Source organism: Rhipicephalus sanguineus, chromosome 2, assembly GCF_013339695.2.
Source record: "Rhipicephalus sanguineus isolate Rsan-2018 chromosome 2, BIME_Rsan_1.4, whole genome shotgun sequence".
NCBI classification, from domain to species: domain Eukaryota; kingdom Metazoa; phylum Arthropoda; class Arachnida; order Ixodida; family Ixodidae; genus Rhipicephalus; species Rhipicephalus sanguineus.
This window is the reverse complement of record NC_051177.1, coordinates 180,749,003-180,773,931: the sequence shown is the minus strand read 5'-3', so window position 1 is coordinate 180,773,931 and position 24,929 is coordinate 180,749,003. Positions and strand designations below refer to the sequence as shown.

Sequence of the window (24,929 nt, the reverse complement as noted above, 5' to 3'; positions counted from 1 at the left end):
ATGCGCCACACAGGAGACAGTAGGCTAACGATATCACGGGAAGCTTTAATTATATGCCAGTGAGTTCAGTAGCAAATACCATTTGTACACCTTGTGCGAAGCTGCGGTTATGAATCTGGGCGAGTAATGGAGTTGCTCATTGGTGGCCGAACTTTTAGTAAAACCCTTTACTGATAAATCAAAAGTGCGTACAATCTTTTCTCGGCCCTTTTATAAGCAGGCATGTCGAAGGGTACCGATATGTAGGCAACCAAGAAATTACCCGCTTTCTTTTTTATTGGCGAGTAAGCTTGTGCCAAAGCGTTCACTGACTGACTGTGTCGTGATTGCTTTGTATTCTCAGTATCATTTTTGTGTTCTCAAAACCATTCACTACGGGGTTCAAGAAAAGTAGCGCAGCTCTTAGGTGACCGTTCCTGCGTTGAGCGGCATCGCCGTTGGCGGCGGCGGCGTAACCGATAGCGCGAACGACGACGAAAGAGAGCAAACGCGGAGTTCATCGATATCACGAGATACTGGCCTCTAACCTCGCTTTCTTCCTCTGTCGCGCGCGCTGGCCCCTCGGTCGGAGCTCGTGCGCATGCAGGGCTGGCACGTGCACTGCGGCTGGCTTCGCTTGTTGTAACGGGGCTGTGGGCGTTTCACTTGGTTCACGACAGCTGCAATGCACAGAGTATATAATGTGCGTAGCACTCAAGCGCTGGCAGTTTCTATGGCAATATGTAATTAATGTTAAATTGCTACAACTGCGGATAGTCAAAACTTCAACCAAAGCTGGCGTTGCCCGAACACGAGGCTGCGTTCAGAGAATTAGGCAGTATCGTAATCGCCGGTGAATTTTTTAATTTGTCGTAGCTTAAGTCGTCGCTTCAGTTGTTCGTCAGCACAACATATTCTGCACGTAAAAATCCGTTTGAGGGGCATTTTTCCATTGAATGTTTGACTTGTCACTGGCCCATGTGCCGAACTTTGAATGGCTGAAATTAAAAAGAAGCGTGCATGAACAGCCTCCTGTGAAATAGCTGCCAGACAGGACGACCCGGGGACCTAAGCCAAGCTCTTAAAAAATACCCTGGGCCGGCGCCAGGGGGGGCTCAGCCCCCCCATGAGGCAGTCCGGGGGGGGGGCCCAAGCCCCCCACCCCCCCGTACTCTCCGCCTATGCTGCTAACAAAGGAAGGCACGCGAGCGGAGACGACGCATTGGAGGGGCCCGAAAGCACGTGCTCCGCGTGTGTCTCGACCAGCTAAGAAAACCCGAAACTGGCTAGGCTAGGACTGTAGTCCACATTCGAGCGGCCATCACCAAAGGAGGCCCCAAAGACGGGATCTCTCCCGGTGGTCGAGAGCCGAGGGCCGCTAAGGCGAGCTTACCTCGTGCTGCCGGCGTCGTCCGCATCGAACGAGATCAAGTCTGTCGCCACGGGATCGAGCAGGAACGAGCGCCTCGAGGGGGACTGCTCTGATGCCATGCCGAAACCAAGTTGGGCGCCAGTTATGTGGAGATAGGTTTGCGAGACGCTTACCCCTTTGGCGCCTCGTTCCCCAGCTAGCGCGTGGGCTGGCCCCACGCAGCTTGAGTCGTGGGAACCGCCGTTAATTGGCGACATGGCTATCGTGGCTACGCCGCCAGGCCTTTTTGCTCGGTGCGAGCCATGCATTGGTCTTCCCCGGACGAACCACACGTCCAAACATGCCTGAACAATGCTCACGCCACCAAGCTAGCTTACGTCACTGCGCAACGCCTTCATTGGCCGCCAGTGACAACCCCCTTCCCCCTTGAGCTCGCTTCTGTCTGGCACGGGCTTGCCCGCGTGAGATGCTCTCAGGCTAGCATGAGAGGTTGACGCGCTGCTCTAGCAGGCAGCTTCTCGTTCGTGTGCTCGACTGCTGCCCTTTGTGTGATAGTCGTAGCGCCGCTGGCAAGCGTACTCGATCGGTCTTGCAGAGTTCCCTTTACGGCCTGCAAGCCCGTGACTGTCGTACTGTGCTGCATCTTGGGTTAATAAACCCGTGTTGTTTGTTGACCTCCTGCCTCGAGTGCCTTTTCTGCGCCGTGCCGGAGAATCGACGAACCCGGCCGTAGCGTCTTTGTTCGCTGCGGCAGTGGAGAACGTCGGGTCCCTTGCCGGTCGCCTCGTAGGGTAAGCGTCTCGCAAACCTATCTCCACATAACTGGCGCCCAACGTGGGGCCCGAACCCACAACCCTGAGATTAAAAGTCTTATGCTCTACCGACTGAGCTAGCCGGGCTGGTGCCGTGACCTATCTCCACAAATCCGACAGTGTTTTATGATGGCTTTCACGCATCAGTGAGCAATGCTTGGCTGCAAAAGCGGCGACTGGAAAAACGAAATGACGCGACGCATGTCACCATACGAGTCCATCATGTTGGTGATCCTTTGAAGGCGTGCGTGCAACATAGGGTTTATACTGGCAAGATTCGTACGAGCACGGACCGGCACGGCAACAGCGGCAAGAAGCACGGAGTTCACGGAGTCGCGGTGACCGGAAATGCCCGCTGTTTCGAAGAGCGTGTCCGTGATGACGCTATGTCACGTGAGATTGGAAGAGGCACTCAGCGAGGAGGGCAAAGCGGCTTTGGGAGAGGAGACCAGCAGATGAGTGGAGGGTAGCGAAGGAAAGAGTGAAACGAGCAATGGCAGCGTTTCAATCATAAAACGCGTGTAACTCAGCTATTACGGCACTGTTTCGAAAAATTCTCACGGCTACGTGTTCGTTGTAGACTCGTGCACAACTGTCACACCACAACTAAATTCCGAGCTCTGGGTGGTTTAGGAGAACTTTTAAGTGAAGGACAGCAGAAGGTAATTGCTATGTGCAAGATATTCTGGTTAACTCAACACATGCAAGATAGAACTTCCACGTCTGCCTTGCTCCAGCCACACAGGCTGTGTTCCAATCACGGATTCGGAGGCGTTACTTTATGTCAGTGTTAACTCATGGAGTCTATCAGTTATCAGACACAGGAATTCAACATCAAGAAAAAAGCGATTTAACTTGTCGTATTAGTGAATTGCCCTTCCACAATGCCAAAAAACGCCATTGTCATTGAAAAAAAAAGGTGCTTAGAAAGCAAGAAAGTGCGCAAGGAGGAGGTATAGGTGGCAAAAAAGCCTTGACCTGCCACGACAGTAGAGGTCTTGACGGCAGGCTGCTGGGGTATAACACCTAGCAGCAAAAGTTTACGGGACATGGGCACCATTGCAAATGGCAAATCCTGCTATGCTAGTGCATGACGCTTCTAATCTATCGGGTAACTGTGCAGGTGGCAATAACTACTACAGGCTGGAAGTTGACTGGAGGCTATTTTCCGCAATAAAAAAAAAGCAGGAATATAGGTTTCTCTAAAATTTCACGCCCCGCAAGCATTTGCTGAAGAGTTGACATATTTTTTTTTACTTTTTGTAAAACCCAGTTACGCTGTGTTCTAAGGTAGCCAGACACTTAAAACAGCAAGTTTGAGAAATCTTATTGAGCAAATGTGGCCGAAATACAAGATAAATACTTTGAAATCTGTGATGTCACAGTGACATTCATGTACTAGAGTTTCAGCAGGAACATAAAGGTGAGACACTGATTTTCTCTCTCAATAATGAACATATGATGCAAAATTAGCAACAGAGTTCGCAAAGATAATAATCCAGACTAAATTAATTTAGCATTTCACTTCGGTTTCCCTGCTTAGCTGGAAGCTCTCGTGGTTTCATGCACATCTCGCACTCTCAGCAACTGTTGGGGTGTGTTGGTCATGGCGCGCTAGGTCGAAGCAGTCGTGGGACCGACACAATCCAACGCTCTCTTCAATAAGCGATGGCGTGCACTCTCCTTTGTGTATGCACTCTTCTGCAACAGTGCACACTAAGACACTTGCTGCATCTTTCTTTTCCAGAGCAAACAGAGACTGGAACTGCCTTCCCTGCAACATCGCTGCTATTACAGTTGAACACCTTTATAAGAGACAGTTGGGTGTAAGAGACGCCTGTGTGCCTACGTAGAAATAGAGCTTGGTCAGAAAACGAGAACATGGTACCCTGCTTATGAGAGACTTCTCCCATAAGGGACAAGAACTGCTTCCCAGTGCGTGTCTCTTATAAAGGGGTTCAACTGTACCTGGCCTTTGAGCTTCAAAGCAAATGTGAGCAACCATTGTTTGCAAAACAATGCGATGACTTACATTTTACGTAAATGTGTAACCATCACCCCCCTTGCAGGGTCTTTCAGAAAAATGAAATAAGAACTCGCAGGGCATTTGCCCGAGACGACTCAAAGGTGAAAACCATTTTTTCAGTTGATGTATTAATCCCCCCCCCCCCTCCACCTCCTACAGCTTTTTGCACCTCTCATGGTTTCACACGACTTCTGTGATTGGCCAACCTTTGATCAAGCAATGATGTCATCATGTGACACCATGTTATGTGACGTCATGATGATGTCACAAATTTTGGTGATCTGTGATGTCGTGATGATGTCATCACGAGACGATTTTTTTGCATCACTCGTGTTGACGTCGCCAATGCCGACAGTCAAAACTCGCGTTTGATGAGGCATATAAGGTGTTCGCCTTCACCCTTATATGCCCAGTGTCCTACATATAGGATGCTTCTTTGATGCACTCTAACATCACTATTTCTTGAGCTGATGACTAGCGCCACCTACAGCACATCAAGCAGGTCTCATTCTAAACGTGTGCAAGCCTAGACATTGCTTGCTTTTCGTGCCGACCGCTTTTCTCCAGGTAAACGCATGCTTTGTATGAAAGACGTCACGGATGAAGAAGTGCAATGTCGGTATGCACATGAAATGCCGACCGCTTTCTTCTGGCAAACACATGCTTTGTATGAAAGACCTCACGGATGAAGAAGTGCAATGTCGGTGTGCACATGAAATGCCGACCGCTTTCTTCTGGCAAACACATGCTTTGTATGAAAGACCTCACGGATGAAGAAGTGCAATGTCGGTGTGCACATGAAATGCCGACCGCTTTCTTCTGGCAAACACATGCTTTGTATGAAAGACCTCACCGATGAAGAAGTGCAATGTCGGTATGCACATGAAATGCCGACCGCTTTCTTCTGGCAAACACATGCTTTGTATGAAAGACCTCACGGATGAAGAAGTGCAATGTCGGTATGCACATGAAATGCCGACCGCTTTCTTCTGGCAAACACATGCTTTGTATGAAAGACCTTACGGATGAAGAAGTGCAATGTCGGTGCGCACATGAAATGCCGACTGCTTTCTTCTGGCGAACACATGCTTTGTATGAAAGACCTTACGGATGAAGAAGTGCAATGTCGGTGTGCACATGAAATGCCGACCGCTTTCTTCTGGCAAACACATGCTTTGTATGAAAGACCTCACGGATGAAGAAGTGCAATGTCGGTGTGCACATGAAATGCCGACCGCTTTCTTCTGGCAAACACATGCTTTGTATGAAAGACCTCACGGATGAAGAAGTGCAATGTCGGTGTGCACGTGAAATGCCGACCGCTTTCTTCTGGCAAACACGTGCTTTGTATGAAAGACCTCACGGATGAAGAAGTGCAACGTCGGTGTGCACGTGAAATGTTTAGAGGCTTACTACACTCGCACACAGCACCCCTAAACGCCCAGTGTCCCATACGTAGGATGGCTTGAAAAACAGTGTTGCGTCTAGCTGGCAGTAAACAAAAAACTTGTGCTTTCTTTTGAGGGTAGAAGTGAACTTTTCTGGAAAAAAAAATATTTGTTTTGTCATTTTTTTCTGAGTTTGTACATATATGGGTTAAAAGATGCCCACACTTTTGAACAGCCCAAGCACTAATAATGCGTGAAAAAGAGTGCTTCTGACAACCTACTTAAGTGGTACCAACGTCCTCACTATTTTGCCCATAATCTAGAAGGCACAGAACACACAGGAGGTGAAGTATTCCTGGCAAGGTACTTCCATGGCACAGAAATGGCACGACTCACCCTGGTTAACTTGTTACCAGGATCATCACTTGCCACAGCTCCCTCCGTCCCCTGGATCTCAGAGTGCTCGGGCTGCAAGGTTTGAAAACAGTTAAGACTGGCCTTTTATTAAGCTTTTTTTTTTTACAGCTGACTGCCATCAACTGTGGACTTCTATAAGACATCAGAAATCAGAACAGCAAGCTCATGCACATCTGAAAATCAAATGGGAAAATTGCTGCAACGCCTGACAGGGCACTAAAGGCAAATAACAGTTAGGGCTACACTGATAGAATAGTAATCCGTGACGGCAATACTGTGTTGTGTAAGAATTCACCATTATGTGTGCCTCCTCAGGGAAATAATGGAAATAATGACATTAAACTTAAGAACATTTAAAATGTCAACACTATCGACAACAGCTCTTTAGTAGCAGATATTAAATTAATGGCTCAAGATGTCTACGGTGTTTGATTGTCTGAATGTGCCGGCCCTTCTGGCTGATTATTAATGGCCAACATTGCTTTAAGATATTTTAATTTCTTTTAATCGGCGTGAGGGCTCATCTCAGTTGGCAGCACTTGGCGACAAAGTAACAGCTACAACACTGTTAGTGGATGCTCAGGCCATCTCCAATGTTTCGTTCGTTCCACGAGTACTGTTGATGTCGCAGACAGGATGTTGTGGGGCGCACACAGAGGGGTGCAACAGCCGAAATATAATTTGGAACAATTTTTGGAGCAGGAAAATATATGTTGCTTTTAGAACGCAAAAGTCCAAATTTGGAGCAGCTTACGGGGAAAAAAAACTCCATTTTTTAGCACTAAATTCCAAATTTGGAGCACTATAACAAGGAAGGCTTACTTTTAAAAAAGAAAAAAAAACTGTTCAACATGAGTCAACTCGTGCACAGCCCACATGAGCACCGCTATTTCAATAAAAGCAATGCGTTGAACCACCCCACAGGGCAAACAATTAAGTCCACATTAGCATTCGCCTGTCAAATCATTTGACAGGCACTGCAAATGCTAATGGGGTCTTGCTAACCTGGCAACCTGAAAATCTGCGAGCTTCGTAAAGCAGGAGAAAGTAGGGGTGGAAAAAAACCCTGGCATACGTCTTTGTTTGTTTCTCGGGCTGCAGAAACGTCATACACAGCTCTGAATGATTGCCAGTAATTTTTATACACGTCAGCAATCATACTTGTACTGCTAATTACACGGCGCATGCACGCAATAAGGAACAAAATGTGTTGTGTTTCGTGACGGCTAGTACTAATAGCCCCTCGAAATTTTAGTATGCTTTTCTACAATGCAGTGGTGTACTGTGGCGAAAGTGGCTTAAAAAGCGCTTTGCACGTGATATAACAAGGCCAGAAAATTTCGGAACCACTGTCTTTTTTTTTCCTTTCGTGGAGGGATTAAGGTAAGGTTAGGGTTTGGCACTTCTGGATTGCACTTGATGGCCAAACTGCAAGTAGGGTGGGGGGGGGGGGGGTCTTGCCCCCCTGCAGGTGGGGGGGGAGTCTTTATCCCCCCATGAGGGGAACCTGCTCACACCTATGCTTGGCAGGCAGGTGTGCCACGTGTCACAGACAAGCTGATACCATCCTCTCCCCCCCCCCCTTTGATTTAAAAAGCCCACACTCAACATCGCCAAAGCTTGAATGTGTTGCCTTATGGTATTCCCCAGAAGAATGCGTCACATTTTCATAGTCTGCTGGGGAACCGTATAACGATTTCAGAAATGTTTGAAACGCACGAAGAAATATATAATCACAGTAACTGAATAGCAATATTTGGGGATGTTATTATGTAAGCTAGAAGCTGAAGAGCGTGTGACTAACAATTTATCTGTGTTCATGCTTCGTTAAGGTGCTAGGTGGTGTTGCAATTTCAGAAGACCTTTGGTGGTGGCGCTGGAAGCCATTTTCGCTGTCAGCGTGGCACTAGATTAAGTCAGACAGAAAGCAGTCCAATTCCCTTCTCCAGGCCTAGTGTTTACATTTCAATCCAATCCAAGTCGTCCGGAGACCATTCTATGAGACAGAACGGTGTCTCCGTCCATTCTTTGCACGGCAGGCGATAAAATGATTGGTTTCTGGTCTAACATCTGACCGTCACACATATGTGCATGAGCCTCGACCAATTTTGTGTGGCACAGCAGAATGAATACAAGATTGCGCCAATGTTACAATTCCACTGCACAAAACATGTGGCCAAGAGGAAAGATTGGCCAATGCAAGGTCGAATTTACATGTGCATAGGTAAAGCCGCATTAAAAAAATAGTGCAAACATTGGCCTGCATGGAAAATATTTCACGCAAGAACCTATGATCATTATTGGCGATTTTAACGCATGTACTGAGGAGCTTTAGTCACGAATGTAACTGGAAAACTCCTTATAAACTGGGCAGAGAAAATGGAGTTCGCCATAGTAAACGCCACAGAGAAATGCAAGGCCCCAATAACCTGGGTGGCACAAAACGGCACTACATGCATTGACTACTGCCTGAAATTATCAGGCCTCCTTTAGACAGCTAGCTGACACAACTATGTATGAGAACGAAGAGTACACACGTATAGCGATCATCACAGTGTCTAATTACTGTTTGCAGCACTATGCCAGTCCTCCTGTACCACACAACCGTAGTCAGACACAAACACGAGCGGTGGCACTGTGGCTGAAAGTGGAGGCAGACCGGAAAGAGTTTAGTGAATCGATAACTTCCTTCTTTGGGTGAGGACCACAACTGAAAAAGACAGTCAATCAGCACAGGGCCTGAGGAAGCCAACTATGCTTGCAGCATAGACTTGTTCTCAGACACGGTGCTGATGAGCCAGAAGTTTAGGCCCCATTCACCGAGATCTCCCTGCACTGGGTACCATTGCATGTGAGAACCTCAGGAAATGAGTAGGCAGGTGCACTGGCAAAGAGGCACACCACACCAGCACAGCAGTCAGTCGCTTCGACCGCTACTGTGACTACTGAGTTGCCACTCAGACCGATGAGTGGCCAGGTCGGAACCACCCACACTGCTGTTGGACTGGCGTCTCTTCTCCTGCGGCTACACATCGGCTGCTTATGGCCTGCTGCCCCGGGGCCACTGTCTTACCAAGGCTCAGTCTCCAGACGGAGGTACGGAAAGTCGGAGAAACGGCTGAAGTAACGTGCGTTACTTTTTATCCGGTAGCGATAACAGCAACGCGTTCCTTTCCTTTTGTATTTTTGTAGGCAACGCCGGGCGGCAACATCCTGTTTCGTTAGCGTAACGAGTCACGTAGTACTTAGCTACTTCTACGCGGTAACGGCTCGTGAAGTAATTCCAAAGCTGTTCTTTCGTTATTCTTTTTTCTTTAGCGAAACCTCTACACCACGCTTACCGGAGAGATCGGCAGAAATAGTGATGGCACGGCATTCCTCAACAGCAGATTTCGATACTGGGCCCCGAGACCGAGACCTTGCACCACGTCCGGTCTTCGCATGTAGTCGTCACTGGTGAAGTGCCGTCCGCAAATGGCGATTTTACTGTGTTTCGGAGCATACGGCGGCAGGCCCATGAGCTTCAACCACGCTTTCCGCCGCTCCGAATCCACAGGCAAGTAATGGAAGTTCCTCTGGTCGCCCTCCTCGCCTGTGCAGCCGACGACCGCACAGCGGTATCGACACGCCGAACTCATCGCCGCCTCAAACTTCGTATGGGAAAAATGAACAAACACACCTGCTGGTTCTCTCACGTAGCGCACGAAATACGCCTACTCCACAAACACAACGAAAGTCACAACGTTGCCACGACGCGCGCCAACCCAGGCACCTGCGCACGCCCGCACGCCTCTGCAACGCTTCCTCTCTCAAAAACACAGAGGAGACGTTGGCGCAGCCAACGTTGGCGCAGCAAAACAAATCGTGGCGCACTTTTGCGACGACGCCACCAAAGGGCGCTGCAAGCGACCAGTGTGTGTCAAGCGCGCGAAATTTAAATATGCAGGGCGAAAAACTGCATTTTCCCAAATAAAACCCCTTAACACAACTGCAGCTAAGACAATATGAAGAAGAAAAAAAAATTGACGCCACGAGCCATTAGCTTGCCTTATGCTGCAATAAATAAACAGCTTAGGAGTGCTGTTTCTTAGGCGAGTTGGAAATTGATACTTGGAAGGGTAGCGCTAGTGGACACTGACTAAAGGAAGACACTGTGTGTCCGTGTGTCTTCCTTTAGTCCGTGTTTACTCGCGCTACCCTTCCAAATAAATAGCTTCCACGTTTCCTTCAGAGATCAGAGTCCTGGACCTGGATTGTCTGTGAGCTTGCAGCTTGTTTCGCCACAGAGGAGAAGTAAACGCTCCTCTGGTCCTTGCATACGTGTGGCCTGTTTGCTTGTCATAGTGCTTTGAAGTTACACAACATAACACTAGAGAAGGTTCACTGCTTCAGGCAGATTGCAAAAGCACCCTTAGTCTTTGGTACATCAGACAGAGATGTGCTCACCAAGTTTTGCTTAGAAAAGATACAAACATTTTGCGAAGAGTGCTGCCACATTTCATTGATACAGTTCTACAAAGAGGTGCCAAACAGCAGGAGTATGTATCCAATGTAAAGAAGCCTGCACATGTAGTTTTCGTTCTGCAAGAACTACAATGCAAATAAGAAAGCTTTCGCAAACACAGCATCTGCCATGCATGCAAGAAAATTCGTGTTTGCAAGGTCATGCGAGTTCTGCACAGACATGACAGACTAAAGGGACTTAAAACAAGAATGTATACAATCATTGCATACTGCTAACACAGCATTTTGGGCTGCAACTTGAAGGATAACAAAGAAGCTTGAAGAAAAGTTAAGCATGTTAGGCAGGCAATGGAAAGAAAGATGACCGGCATAACATTAAGAGATCAAAAGACAGCATAATGGGTCCGACAACAAACTGGGGTAGCTGGCTGACACTAAGCAAAGAAAATGGACCTGGGACGGCTAAGTGACGCACAGGACAGACAACCGGTGCACAGTCAGAGAAAACGTAATGTATACCAAGGGAAGGGGAAAGGAGCAGAGGACAGCAGCGACTTAGATGAATCTACGAAATTAGGAAGTTTGCAGGGATAAATAGGAATCAGCTCTCACAAGATGGCATAAGTTAATAAGAGACCATTGAGAGGCCTTTGATCTGCAGTGGATATAAGATAGGCTTAGAATCAGTCTTGGGCAGTAACTAGTAACGTGTAACCGGTAACTAGTTACTTTTTTCATTAATTTCTAACTGTACGAGGGGCGTTCAATAAAGATTTCCCCTGACTGACTTCTATTTATTGCAGGATGCTGAAACTGCGCGTGTGTAATGACATAAGTCACTGTAGGTCACGTGCCAATGTGCAACTCTAAACTAGCAACGGTCTATCTTTTAGAGATGCTGAAGTGGTGTGAGGTGTGATAATGGATGCAGTGGATGACAGAGCAGCCGTCAAGTTCCCGTGCTTGAAAGGCCGCTCTCCAAGGGAGACGTTCGATGAGATAAAAGAGGTTTATGGGGAGGATTCCCCACCATAAGATGTAGTGAAGAACTGGCATCGTCAATTCAAATAGGGTCTGATTTCGGTGGAAGCGGCTCCGATTGCAGGGCGACCTCACTCCGCTGTCGATGAACACACCATCCAGCAAGTGGAGGCCGCCATTTTGGAAAATCGCCGCGTTAGCGTTCGAGACCTAACCCATCATGTCAAGATTAGTGTGGGGTCCATGGAAAAAATCATTCAGGACCATTTTCATATGCGTGAGGTATCCGATCGCTGGGTTCGCCGGCTGCTCACACCTTTCCAAAAGCAGGAACGAGTCGAATGCTCCCAGGCTCTTTTGACCATGTGCCATGGAAACCAGCAGGACTTTTTCAACAGACTGATTACACATGATGAATGCTGGGTCCATCACTATGATACGGAGACTAAAGTCCAGTCGATGCAATGGAAGCACTTGGACTTACCGCCTCCAAAGAGGGCACGCACCCAGCCCTCGGCGGACAAGGTCATGCTCACAGTCTTTTGGGACCAGCACGGAGTAGTCTTGATGGATTTCCTAGCAAAGGGTGCCACGATTACTGAGGCATACTATGCTTCACTGCTGCGGAAATTGCGAGAGACCATCAAAAACAAGAGACGTGGCATGCTCACCAAAGGCGTCCTCCTTCTGCAAGACAAAGCCCCAGTTCACAACTCACATGTTGCCCAGACGGAAGCATGCTCCTGCGGCTTTGAAATTCTACCGCATTCCCCTTATTCACCCGACCTCGCACCCTCGGACTTCCACCTCTTTCCAAAATTGAAGCCATATTTGAAGAACAAGCATTTTCCAGGTGATGAGACTCTGATTTCTGAAGTTATAACATGGCTTTCGCAGCAACCTGTCGACTTCTACAAGCGAGGTGTTTACAGTTGCATAAAAAGATGGGAGAAGTGTGTGTCCCTGGTTGTCACCTATGTAGAGAAGGACTAATAAATCTGCAAAGTTTCGTTGCTCTCCATCCCCAGGAAGTGGGTCAGGGGAAATCTTTATTGAACGCCCCTCGTAACTAGTTACTTTTATGTTAGAGCAACTTGCAACTGTAACACTGTTACTTTTTTACACAGTAACCGTAACGGGAAATACCGTTACAGTTAATTCTGTTTTTATAAACAAATTATCCAACAGCAGCAGTAGTGAAAGGCCAACGTTAAATGCTTTCCACTTTTTCAAACTTCCTTCTTTACCATATCCTCTCCACCATTCAACTTTCCACAATAGGGCTCTCCTCGCAGTTTAGGAGAGGCGGTCGCTAAGAGGCTTATCTTCACTGCAGAAGACCGAGGTCGGACGTTGGTCTTTAACCCCTTAACTGCTTTGGACGAGCAGAGCTCGTCCTGCCCAAACTGTCCCCAAACTGCTTTGGACGAGCAGAGCTCGTCCTAGCGGAATAGGTACTCCCCTCTAGCGTTCAGGGCAAGAGGCGGTCTTCTACAGCTTAGATTGCGTGTAATCCACCAGATGGCAGCATTTACTTGGCAATTTATAGTTCTCCTGCGGAAAGAGCGCGGTTTTTGTATGAAAAGATGGCTTGCGGTGGCGGGCACCTATGCATAACTGGCTCGTCAACAAGAAAAGAGGCTTTTCGTTTTCGTCATCTTCTTCGAGTGATACAGATGTTTCGGATACAGATGTTTATCTTGTGTCCGGAAGTGAAGACAGCGAAGGCGGTGAATTGAGCATCTCCTCCGGTGATGATGAAAACAGCTCGGAAGCGAACATCGCGAGTGCTCGCCAGTGGATCCTGCTTGATGCGGACAATCCTCCTGTGAAGCCTCCTCGCTTTCTATTCTTAGTCATTCCAGGCAAGACTTTCAACTTGTCATTGCCAGATGACCTTATGGAATATATTCAGCAGCTTCTTCAAATGTGCTTCGTTTGTTCTCGGAATCAAGGAGAAAACGGGAAAAAATTGAGAAAGGAAACTCGCTTTTGGTGCAGGAGCTGCAACAGGCCCCCTTGCGTTATTCCGTGTTTTGATTTGACTAAGTATGTGGTACAAATATTTTTTTAACATCGACTAGCTATTTTTTAGTTCAATCAGAGTCGAAATCAGCAATAAAAAAAAATAGGCACTTTTGGTTGGGAAATTTTCAAAAAAATAAAGCACTTAAGGGGTTAACGCAAATTCAAGTTTACTTGTGAGCTATATATAGTAAATCAATCATGTTGCAACTGAACAGCTTGCTAAGTTCACGTCCATTTTTTGTTTCGGCATATATATATCCTTTTTGTCACTTGAGCTTCTAGCTCTGTTCTTGGTGTACCGGTGGAGCATTAGGATGCATAGTCTCCTTCGTCCGTAGCTCTGAGCTAATCATGTTTGACAGGCGGCCAGAAAGCTGCAGCGCGTGAAACGGCCGAGAGTCAGCTATACCGTGAACTAGCGAAGTAATTTTTTAAAACCTCCTTGGAAGTGAATGTAAAAGGTTTACTCCGACTTGACACAACAATTATTAACAAAATGACAGACGTTTCGCCTACAACGCAGGTGGCATCCTTAGGTTGTTGCAAGCCGATGCGTTGCGGCGAATGAACCACGATTTCATGAGTTTTTTCCCCTGCCTTCGTTCACGAGCCAGCGCGTCCCATTGGTTAGGTCAAAGCTGTGCACTGTTGTCCAGCAGTGTTCAACAAGCCCTGTCCTAGAACGCGTTACATGGCTTGCTTTAGCAACATCCCACTTTTCCTGCCTGTTTCGTCCATGTAAGTCGCGTCATAGTCCCCGCATTGTACATGTATATAACCCCGCTCTGATCGTCTGCAGGTGTGTGGTCTGGGTTTCGCAAACACATGTCCCAAGGTATAACGGGGCTTAAAAACAGTTTGTATGCCCAGCGGACGCAGAGCTCTCCGAACAGGGTTTGACACACCTTGAACATAGGGAATACACCCAATGGACGTAGTCCTCACCCGTGACGCACTCCGTTCCTCTTTGCATGCATTTCTAGGTATCGTTAATAAGCTTCATACTGCTGTTGTTCCAGTGCATCAACCACGTTTTCCAGTTACAGTATCCTAGGACGTTTATTGATGCGACAAAATAAGGCGTACACAACGATTGCTTGTGTTGGGCCCCGTTTTAGGTTTCCTTCGTCTAGGGTTTTACCACATGCAATTTTGACTACTGGCATGCAATTTTGACTACCCGCATGCCTTTGCAAGTTTTTATCAAACAAATTCCATCATTTGTTTTGTGATCTATCACTTTTTTTCATAAAGTAACGAAAAAGTAACGACGTTACTTTTTGACTTAGGTAACTGTAACTCTGTTACCTTTTACTGGTAACATGCCCATGATTGCTTAGAATGATGACTATGATGATGAGACATCAAAATCTTCTGTGGTATCGAGGAACACGGGAGAAGATTCATTCAACCTGAGTGGTACTCCAGGTGACTCAATGTGCAGGTCAAGGGTGTCTCACACTCCCCGAAAGAAAGTGTGCTTGAATTAACTAAGAAACTTGCAATATTGCAGCACCCTTTGTGGAGAGTGATGCTGAAGCACGTCGTTGCGTTTTATCTCCGGGATGGAAATCAAGCATCGAATATAACCATAGTTTACGCATCATGAAAAATGAGGGTGTCCTCCAGAGAGAGCAAGAATACGGTTACTTCATCCAATTCCACATTCGATACTCATGTTCCAATATTAGTGAATGAACACTTGTGCCCAGCACGGAAACGGCTACTCAGAATGGCACATGCCAAATGGAGAATCCGACCGGAAGCACATCTGGTTGTCCAGAAGGAACATTTTTGTCCAGAAAGTCGGACACGTCAGAAGTGGTATGTATTGCCCACATTGAAGACTTGTCTAGAAATCTTCCTTCCAAAAAGAAAGTTCAGCACCCGACCTTTGTGCTCCTTCAGTCTGTTTTCTCGTCTGCACGAACCGGTTAGCCCAGCAACAAGTCATAAGAAACAAACGACACTTCATTTTCTACAGGCAGCTATTCAAGAGAGGAAGCAACAAAGACCAGTGAGATGTGTGTATTTGTTTTACTCTATAAGTTTTCATTTCACATTTTTGCATGTGTGAGGTTGTTGCATCTTTTAAGTGTGCCTCAAAGACTAAATGGCATCTGTGTCTTCAGGTAAGCACCCGTCACCTTCTGCCTCTCCTACATACTCAGAAACTCGTGCCAAATGCCACCCACAAGTGGATGTCTGAGCTGACAAAGCAATGTTTATGTCACAGAGCCATCACTTTCCAGAGTAGTACAAAACGCATGCCAGACCGGCCCACTTTCATGCAGTAGTACATGTGCCGAAGCTCTGGCTCCCGCAGCTTTTCCTTCATTGCCAAGAGGAGTTGTCTATGAGTATATCTCTTACTAGGAATACTAGGAACCACTGGACTAGACACCCATGCTTGCAGAATGTGAATACAGTAAAAGCTCGTTAAAATGACCAAATTAATCGAATGCCGAATTATCGAAAGTATCAAGAAAATAAAAAAATGTCTGTTACATCAATTCACTTAAATTTTCTTAATGAATACATAAATACTGCACTTATTTTGCATAAGAGCAGTGTAAAAGTCGCAATTTTCGTCATCCTGCGACTTCGTTCTCAGTGCGACCATGGAGCCAGACACCTGTGTTTAATTAGCCCGAAACGTGCTCTGCATCCATCCCTTATTACGTACTGCCACCACCACGCTAGTTCTTTCGCATGTGTGACAGATCCGCATGTGGACAAAAACCGTGGTCACTAACTGATGAAGATAGCAATGCGGACAGCGCTGCCTCATTTCGGCTGTCTGCGAACGCTGTTTTTGCTCTTTTGTGATGCACATTTATGGCGCTTAGTGCTCGCCGACGGTCTTCTGAATTAACCGGGTTGCGGGCACATATAACCGAATTAATGAGAGTTTGATGCCATTAAACAATGCACATGGCAAACAATGTACGTGGTGTCATTCATCTTCTTTCTAGCTTTCCTCAGTTTTCGGAATGGTTGCATTGAAGGTGCATCTCGGGACCACTGAGACACAAGCTTTGCAGTAAATTTTTGCAATATCTAAATTTTTCCTAGGTGTACAGCCCTCCATCTTGGCTGTACATCATGTCCTAGAGAGGGCTTTTATTCTGCTATCACGAAATCCAACGAAGCCTTCACAAAAAATGTCTTCTTTCCACATTTGGTCTGCATTGTGAATGCAACGCATTGATATGGTTCAGACATATCGACATGCTGCAAGTGTAGGTGTGTAGCCCAGTAGTCAAAACACTCATGGATTCCTGGGTTCAAATCACAAACCCATCGAGAATATTCTTTTTTTTTATACATTTATCTCCTTATAATGATGATACTCTTTCATGAAAGTGGAATGGACGGTCATACAGTTTTCTCGTTGAGTACACGTAGAAATGCTTACGCACCCAAAACAGAAATTCAAAAAAAGAGAGAGAGAGAGAGTTGCAAGTGCGGTGTCATGTATGCTCACAAATGGCTCAGCAGCATTACGCTAACCCTGAAAATATTTAAAACTCAAATCCATTCTCGCCACCTCCTCCAACTAGCTGTTGCCAAATTATTATTGGGGACGAATCTATTTTTACTCATTTCAAAACAAGACACAGTCCGATTACACCAAAAAAGTTCAGGCACTGTTCGGCATATTAAACATAATGCACTGTTCAGTGCATACACATCATTCTGATGTTGGGAGTTTTTGTCCTTTTGTGACGTCACGTGAAGGACAGGAGATAGCAGAGGCCCTTGCAATGAGTGGCAAGCTTTATGCCCCTCGCTCGTTGTGCAATTCACGTGGTGTGATGCCTGGTGAGATTCTATGCTTCTGCCACGCAATATAACGTCCGTTAACGTGAACTCTCAACCGACATGACACCGGTATAGGGTGTATTTCCAAAACAGTTTCAAGTACTGGCATAGCTCTGTGATAGAACATTTTACTGTCACGCAGAATACCTGGGTGCAATTCTGGCTCAACCTCTGATTGTTAGCAGATTTTTACTGAGGTTACATGACTTTTTGTGCTGCACGCCATGTTACCAAGGCCAGCCTCTGATGAGACACTAACCCCTTTATGGGACATAATGTTGCGAACAATGTACACCACCTATTCAGGGCGGCATTGTTGTTTCTATCAGCTTCTTACAATATGTACAAAATTTGAACTCTCTATTGTTAAGGGTTTTCGAGAAAAAAATTGGGCATATGTGTCCCATTGACACTCAAAGACGGTCGTTTCGGGGAAAAAAAGTACTTTCATTTTTTTATGTGAACTTGCTGCTGCCTTATAAACAAAGGACAGATCCTACAAACACCTACTCTCTATCACAAAAAATTTGGCAGATCCCATGCACTGTGGGAATCGATGTAATGCGAAGAAGCCAGCAAAAAGCTCTATACATTGCCTTGTTTGTCTTTGAGGCAAATGAAGTCATTTACGTCGTGAGATCTAGTTCACTGTATTTGACATGTTTGTCATGCATTCGTGCATGTACAATCTTTAATATAATGAAACGTATATTCTGGTTTATGCAATGTATGATCTGTCGTTTAGGTTCGTCACGCACTCATGCCATGCCATACCAATTTTGATGTATATCCAGTTAACAAAACGGCCGGAAGCGCACCAAGACAGTATATAAATCATGCCGTACATGATACGTGTTAGGATTGGTCATTTATGTTCGTCATACAGTCGCGTCACGCAAGACCGAACAAAAAGCAAAACAAGGTAACATACAGGGCTGGGCAAAGATACTTTGAAATTGTATCGCGATACGATACAAGATACTGAGGCAAGAAGTATTTGAGATACAGATACAAGATACTGCAACACTGATTGTATCCGATACGATACATTCCAATTGTATCTTAAGATACTTCGATACATTCTCAAATTTGTTATTATAGGTACATCTATATAATGCAGAATTAAACGCCTATGCACATCAACGTTCGCTTGCAAATTTATTTACTGCAACCAATTGTATTTCACTTGAATGGAAACTCTGTTAGTATCTCAAAAGTTTTGTACTTGCTCAAGGTATATCTGCTTCATTCCGAAACAACTTAATGGCGTTGTGTTAGCTGCTTAACATGACTGCTCATTATACATTTCGCTGATAGCGCTTCTTGCTTGTAGCTTTTGTAATTGATGGGAGTCGCTGCTCTGCTTGTTGACCAGTAAGCGGGTTGCCAAGTAACCATATGAACTTCAATAAGAAGCCTGCGCACGATGGCGCAAATACCGTTGTGGGGTTCTACCTTGCCGGTAAACATATTACGGCTTTCGCAATAACGGATCACTGGACAGGTGTACGTCATCAAGAACATGTGCAGCCCAGAAACGTTTCAGACGCATTGTGCAGTTGCACAAAGCGCTGCAGGGCACCACCGCTATTCACACTATTGCCACTTATACTAGATCCGATTACCTGGTGATCAGCAACAGTAAAAGAGTTCAGGGAAGCCTAAACAACGAAGACAAACATATCTAAGTAAAATAGAAAACCGGTGCCGTATCAAACACAGCGAATAAGTACAGAAACATGACACACGAAGCACCACTAAGAGCTAATACAAATTGTTGCGTTTTACGTCGAAAAACCGCGATATGATTATGAAAGACGCTGTATGGAGGGCTCCGGAAATTTCGACAACCTGGCGTTCTCAAACCTACATATAAACACACGGGCCTTTACCATTTTCCCTCCATCGAAATCCGGCTACCGCGACCTTCGGGCCAGCAGTCAAGCACCCTAACCACTAGACAACCGTGGCGGGTAACCCCTCATAGCTATGACAATTAAATTCAGTGCCTATGGAACATGGCGTAAAACGACTCTTTGGGACGTTCATGAGAAAAACGAAGCATTTGGTATAACTATGGTGGCTAGATGGGGAGGTGTGCGAAACGGAGCGCCGTGGAGAGAGCGGACCTTCAGGACGCTGCGGCGGCGCTGCTGTCGGCACGGAGATGCAAAAGACGCGCGACCGGTCGCCTCCGCTGCGAAATAGCGGACTTCGCACGCTCTGTAATCGAGCTATCTCCCAGAAATTTGTAAGATCAATGGCAGCGCGCATGTCGTACAGTTCATCTTCCACTAAATACACTTTCACGTCGACATCATGCGAGGTAAAAAAAGCATACGGTCGCCTTATTCTCCGTGTGTTAGACAACGGTGAAACAAGGGTGGTTGGAACCCTGTCGTAACTTTCAACTTCGCATGAGTATATATACACGCACGGACCATTGGCGTAGCAGGGGGTGGCACACCGGGCCCGTGCACCCCCCCCCCCCCCCCCGAATTTTTTTCTGCCATGGGATACGGAGCACAAAATGACGCTCGACCACATCTGCCTGCCCGGTACGCACATCATTCAAGGAGGTGCCTCCCCTCCTGGCACGGACAAGGGTGCTTGAACACCCTTACCCATCCCGGAAAAGGTTTCTGGCTACGCCACTGGTGTTAGACAAGCTGGTCCTGTACACTAGGGCTGTTCCTTGAAAATATTACAACAGGGTGAGAACGCCTTTTAGCCATTAAAGTGGTGAGTGCATGCCATTCTCATAAAATTAAGTTCTGGCAAGGATTGGCTGCCTTACCATTCAAAGTACACAACGAGCAACATGTTCGCTTGGAAGATCTCAGGACAGGGCCATGCTTAAAATGAACATTTATTCAAAAATCTATAAATCTTTAGCAAAGTACAAGTACATAACATAAAAAAAATATTTACAAATTCATATAATGCACAAAATTTTAACTGGTACAACTGGAATAATATAGCAAAACATCACATTTATGAGGTAAGACTTCACATTCGCAGTAAGGAATGTTGAATGCTTCTGGGCAGCAGAACTTCTTAATTATCAACTCTTCGAGTACACATAAAATAAGGCAAAATGGAACTTCATATTTATACAAACATTGAAATGTTCACAAGATAAATGCATTCCATCATGTTGTTCGCCTCATCTTAAGGTGCTTCATCTTGTCTCTTTTAGCCTGTCTTGATGCGTTCTCATCTGCCACTAGAAAATGAAGCCTAGTTATCACAAAAGAATATGATCACTTATTTGTGACCTATACATTGTGCTGTGCGTAGCCAACCGTGTTAAGCTTATTAATAGAGAGGCAGGAGATGAGATCTCTTATGCTGTTGCTCTTCAGCTTGTTAAAGCTAAAGCAGTGCGTAAAGGCATCTTCCATTTTCAAGACCAGCTCAGTGCTTGTGAAGGGTACATCAGTCCTCTATCCATGTGATTTGTTAAACATGACTATCTTGGACGCGGGCCCTGGCTGACCCCTTGTAGCAACAACTCTGCACAGTCACCACATTTGGTTTTCTTTAGCATTCTTCGAGCTACATACCTACAAACATAGTATGTTACACGCGAGTCACTTTTTCCCCCAACCAAATCACGGTGGTCTGGAAGGACATCACATGCATTTAACATCTCATGGACCTCATTGAGCTGCCATACATCTAAAAGATCATCAAGCTTGTTTTGCACAAATTTTAGGTCGCAACTGTTGCTTGGACCCAAAAGGCTATTTAACGGGCCCTCTGAAACATTGCCACGCAAGGGAGACCGTGCCAAGGTCTGAAAACTGAGGCAACCATTCGAAGCTGCTGTTTTCCTTTTCGGTGGGAGCTTCTTCGTAAGGTACGATGGAACATTCGGGAAAACAGTCCGTATGGAGTCGGGAGTCAGGCAGGGACGGTCTCGGCGAATTTGTACGGTTTCACCATTGATCACATGTTTGTACGTCCGAACGATCAATCGCTCATCTAAATGCGCTTCGCAAACGACACAGTTTTTCTCCAGTGGCTTGTCTGCACGCGGGATCAAGCCTTGCTTCGTTCGTCGTCTTCAGGAGCGGTGAAAAGGGACGCCTTGTTACCTTGCTTTCTGGCGGAAACATACCAGTGCATCCTGGAGCAAAGCAGTGTCTGTCTCTTTTCAATCACCGTAGCTATAACGAGCACAGCCACATTGCAAAAAGAAATCATTGAAGGCAGCGGCAGCACGGCAGCATTTCGCTAAAACATACGTGTTCCCCGATGCACCACGAGCATGAAGGCATCTCCGTGGCGACAAGCGCGCCACCTAGCAGCGTCATGAAGCACTGGCGCGCCTCCTCTTGCAGCACAGGCTGCCCGATGCTGACACCTCCCCATCTAGCCACCATAGTATGACAGTGTATATCGAATACCTTTGCGAACCTATTTAAGATGGCGCCTAATAATTTACGTTATTATAATGCCAACTCAATTTTGCTATTTTGCTTAGCAGTAAGCTGAATTATTGTTACTGTATACTCGAGGTGCGCCCAGATTATTATATATTTGTTGTAAACATCACCATTACATAGCAGTAAATTCAAGTGGAATATAAATATGTAAACAGTCGCAGAAATGACGCAGACAGTTAAAACTGGGAATAAAGCAGAGAGCTTACCTTGGCAGCACGCCATATTGCAGTAAGCAGACCGGCAGAAAAAAAATAGTCAAAGGTAATGTATGGAATGGACAGCTAAGAAAGAACGTCTGCTAACACTCAAATTACGATTTCAAAAACTCTTTGAATAATAGAAAAAAAGACGTACGCCAAGATAATGTCTGTTAGGTGAATGCTTGTTCTGTGAAATCCAGCATCGGTACCGTTGGTGCTATAGCTGTTGGAATCTTATTTGCATATTAGTCAATCTCTTCGCATGTAATGCAAACTTACATCCATGAGATCCATCAAATCGCCGATGTGTGAAAGCCACGAGACGCAAAGCAACACGCCATTCTTGCATTCTTCAGACTTCGTAACGAAGCACCACACAAGAGGAACTTCGATAATGACTCTACAGCGTCATCAGCATCTGAGTGAATGGCGCCGCACGCATTATAGTGTGCAGTACAGGAGAGTGGCTAAGTGCCAAGTGGTTATGGCACTGACAAAACTTAAAAAAAAGCGATTAAACAAAAATTCGGCTGGGCGCAGATATTCACGCGCTCGTCTGTCGAGACGTCACGAGTGCCACCTCGTAACTCGGCTCAACCAATATACAGGGACGCTCAGAGCTTATCGCATACCCTCGCTGGAAAACTCTTGCGGAAATATCAAATATTTTCACTGCCTTTAGTTTTATTCGGGTGACTTAGTGGCAGCAGTATCAGCTTGAGAAGCAAAGCTCAGCCAGCGTTTATTGCTTCGCACGGGGGTGGGGCGATCGCAGTATCTGGTATCTTAAGATACACGATACATTCTTCAAAGTATCGAAAATACAGATACAGATACTTGTTTTGCGAGACTTATCGCGATACAGATACAAGATAACCAAAGAGTATGTAAGATAGTATCGAAGATACATGTATCTTCGATACTGCCCTGCACTGGTAACATATAATGATTACAGCCAAAAATTGAAGACTGGCAAGTACCTCTATTACTGAACACAATTATTAGCTAACGACTTTTTGACATCAAACAATGCTCTCTAAATGGTTTTACTAACTGTACTACTCGGAAGGACACAATTAACATAAGCCTGTAATTATTCACGAGTACACTTTTTAGAATTTTTAATACTTATTGTATGAGAAGTGTTGGTTTTACACACTGACATGCATTATATGCACGATAATGTTTGTCTCAATGTATGCTATATAAAGTGCATGGTGCTTTTTTTTATCATGTTGCTGTACTTTGCCGCTGTGTGTGTAGGGTGCCCAATCTTCTCAAGCTATCTTTGGTAGTGTGTAACATAAATGCAAAACAAATTTAAATTCTCTCCCTCCCCTCTCTCTACACACACACACACACACACAGATAATATGAAGTGCAGGCACACATACACAAACAATGTACATCTGATGGTTCAACCAAGGACCAGTCTTCTTCAAGAGAGGAAGTGACAGTCATTCATTTCGTAACCGTTTGCTCAGAGAGAGCTGCGAGGAAAGAGTGCTATTACAATAGCAAGAAAATGGCCCCTGCAGCCACAGAAAAAAAACACGTTCACTCACAGCAAGAGGTGGGGGAAGTGCTTAAGCAGTAGTAAGAATAACCATTCTGTAGAAACGCAGGACGTGTCAGCAGCACTTAGTATTTTCAGTCACATGTCTCAGCAGCGTAGGTTGGCCAACTCACTCATGAGTCAACTCACTCAGACTCAGATCGGGCCATGCATGAGTGTGAGTTTGGGTGAGTAATATTTTGGCGAGTTTGAGTACGTGTGAGTGAGTCCGATTGAGGAAAATTTTAGTGAGCCTGAGCGAGTGCGGTTCACGAAAATATTGGCGAGTCTGAGTCCAAGTGAGCCCTAGCACAAAATATATTTCGTGAGTGAGTGAGGTCCACCTTTTATTGCCAACGTATGGTCCTATCTACTCATCTTCAGCATTACTATCAGCATTATATTGGCTTACGTTTATACTCAAGTATATTCACACATATCTCAACGGACCATCGTTCATTCACCACCCCAATATTTATAGATCAGAGGTATGAGATAGGGTGGGGAGGGGGGTGCGTCTTGATCTCCCCCCGCAAACTCTTTCAAAGAAATTTTAAATGCGAAGCATTTCTTAGTGATCTATCTATCTATCTATCTATCTATCTATCTATCTATCTATCTATCTATCTATCTGTCTGTCTGTCTGTCTGTCTGTCTGTCTGTCTGTCTGTCTGTCTGTCTGTCTGTCTGTCTGTCTGTCTGTCTGTCTGTCTGCCTGCCTGCCTGCCTGCCTGCCTGCCTGTCTGTCTATTTATCTGTCTATCTATCTATCTATCTAGCCGCCTACGTGCGAGTGCTCTCATGATCGCCTCCTTAACTTGGTGTCTACCAAAATTGGCATGGGAGGGTAAGAGGATTTGATGAATATGACTGTCGGGTCATGAGATCAATAACGTGAAAATACTGTCATGCACGTCATCAAACCCTTTCCTCCAGACACGTGTGGCACATACCCGTTTACCACGGGCCACAGTGTATGGGTATGCGCCACAGATGATTGAGAGTTTGTATCGACCCAGGAACGGCGAGAAGAGACATTGGTAATTTAAATGAGAAAGCGTTAGGAAAAACCGACATCGGCAGCGTTGACCCAACAAATGGAAAGAATAAGAATTAGGATCCCAGCAGGAATCGAACCCAAGCATTCTGCGTGGCAATCGGGCATTCTACCACAGAGCCACGCCAGGTCTACAAACTGGTTTCGAAAAAACAGCTTATGCAGGTGTAATGTCGGTGCAACGTCAGTTGTGGTTGTGGTGCTGGGTATCTAATTTTACAAGAAAGCAATAAACACTACATATGTAGCCCTACGATACAGGCGTCATATCAGATTAACGTCCGTGGTTCCAGTGTTGGCTCCGCTTTTATAGCAGTCTAATAAACATTACATTTGTATTCCTATGATTCAGCAAAGCTATGATTTTTCAAGGG

At 45.7% G+C, this 24,929-nt stretch overlaps 1 protein-coding gene and 1 non-coding gene across 3 annotated transcripts in view; both read right to left on the bottom strand.

The window, feature by feature from the left end:
- The window catches only part of LOC119383891 (uncharacterized), a 58,093-nt gene that overhangs the window by 29,149 nt on the left and 4,015 nt on the right, over positions 1 to 24,929 (bottom strand). Inside the window, exons 1-2 of one of the 2 annotated variants that reach the window (XM_049412703.1) lie at positions 9,336 to 9,805; positions 5,974 to 6,045 (exon numbers count right to left, since the gene is read on the bottom strand). In XM_049412703.1, coding sequence (XP_049268660.1) covers positions 5,974 to 6,045; positions 9,336 to 9,632 — 369 coding nt within the window. In that variant the 5' untranslated portion in view covers positions 9,633 to 9,805. Of the gene's footprint in view, positions 1 to 5,973; positions 6,046 to 9,335; positions 9,806 to 24,929 lie in introns of those variants that run through there. The other variant, XM_049412704.1, reaches the window with a different exon arrangement.
- Positions 2,178 to 2,250, bottom strand: Trnak-uuu (transfer RNA lysine (anticodon UUU)). Its single transcript has one exon. It is a non-coding gene; the product is annotated as a tRNA-Lys (tRNA).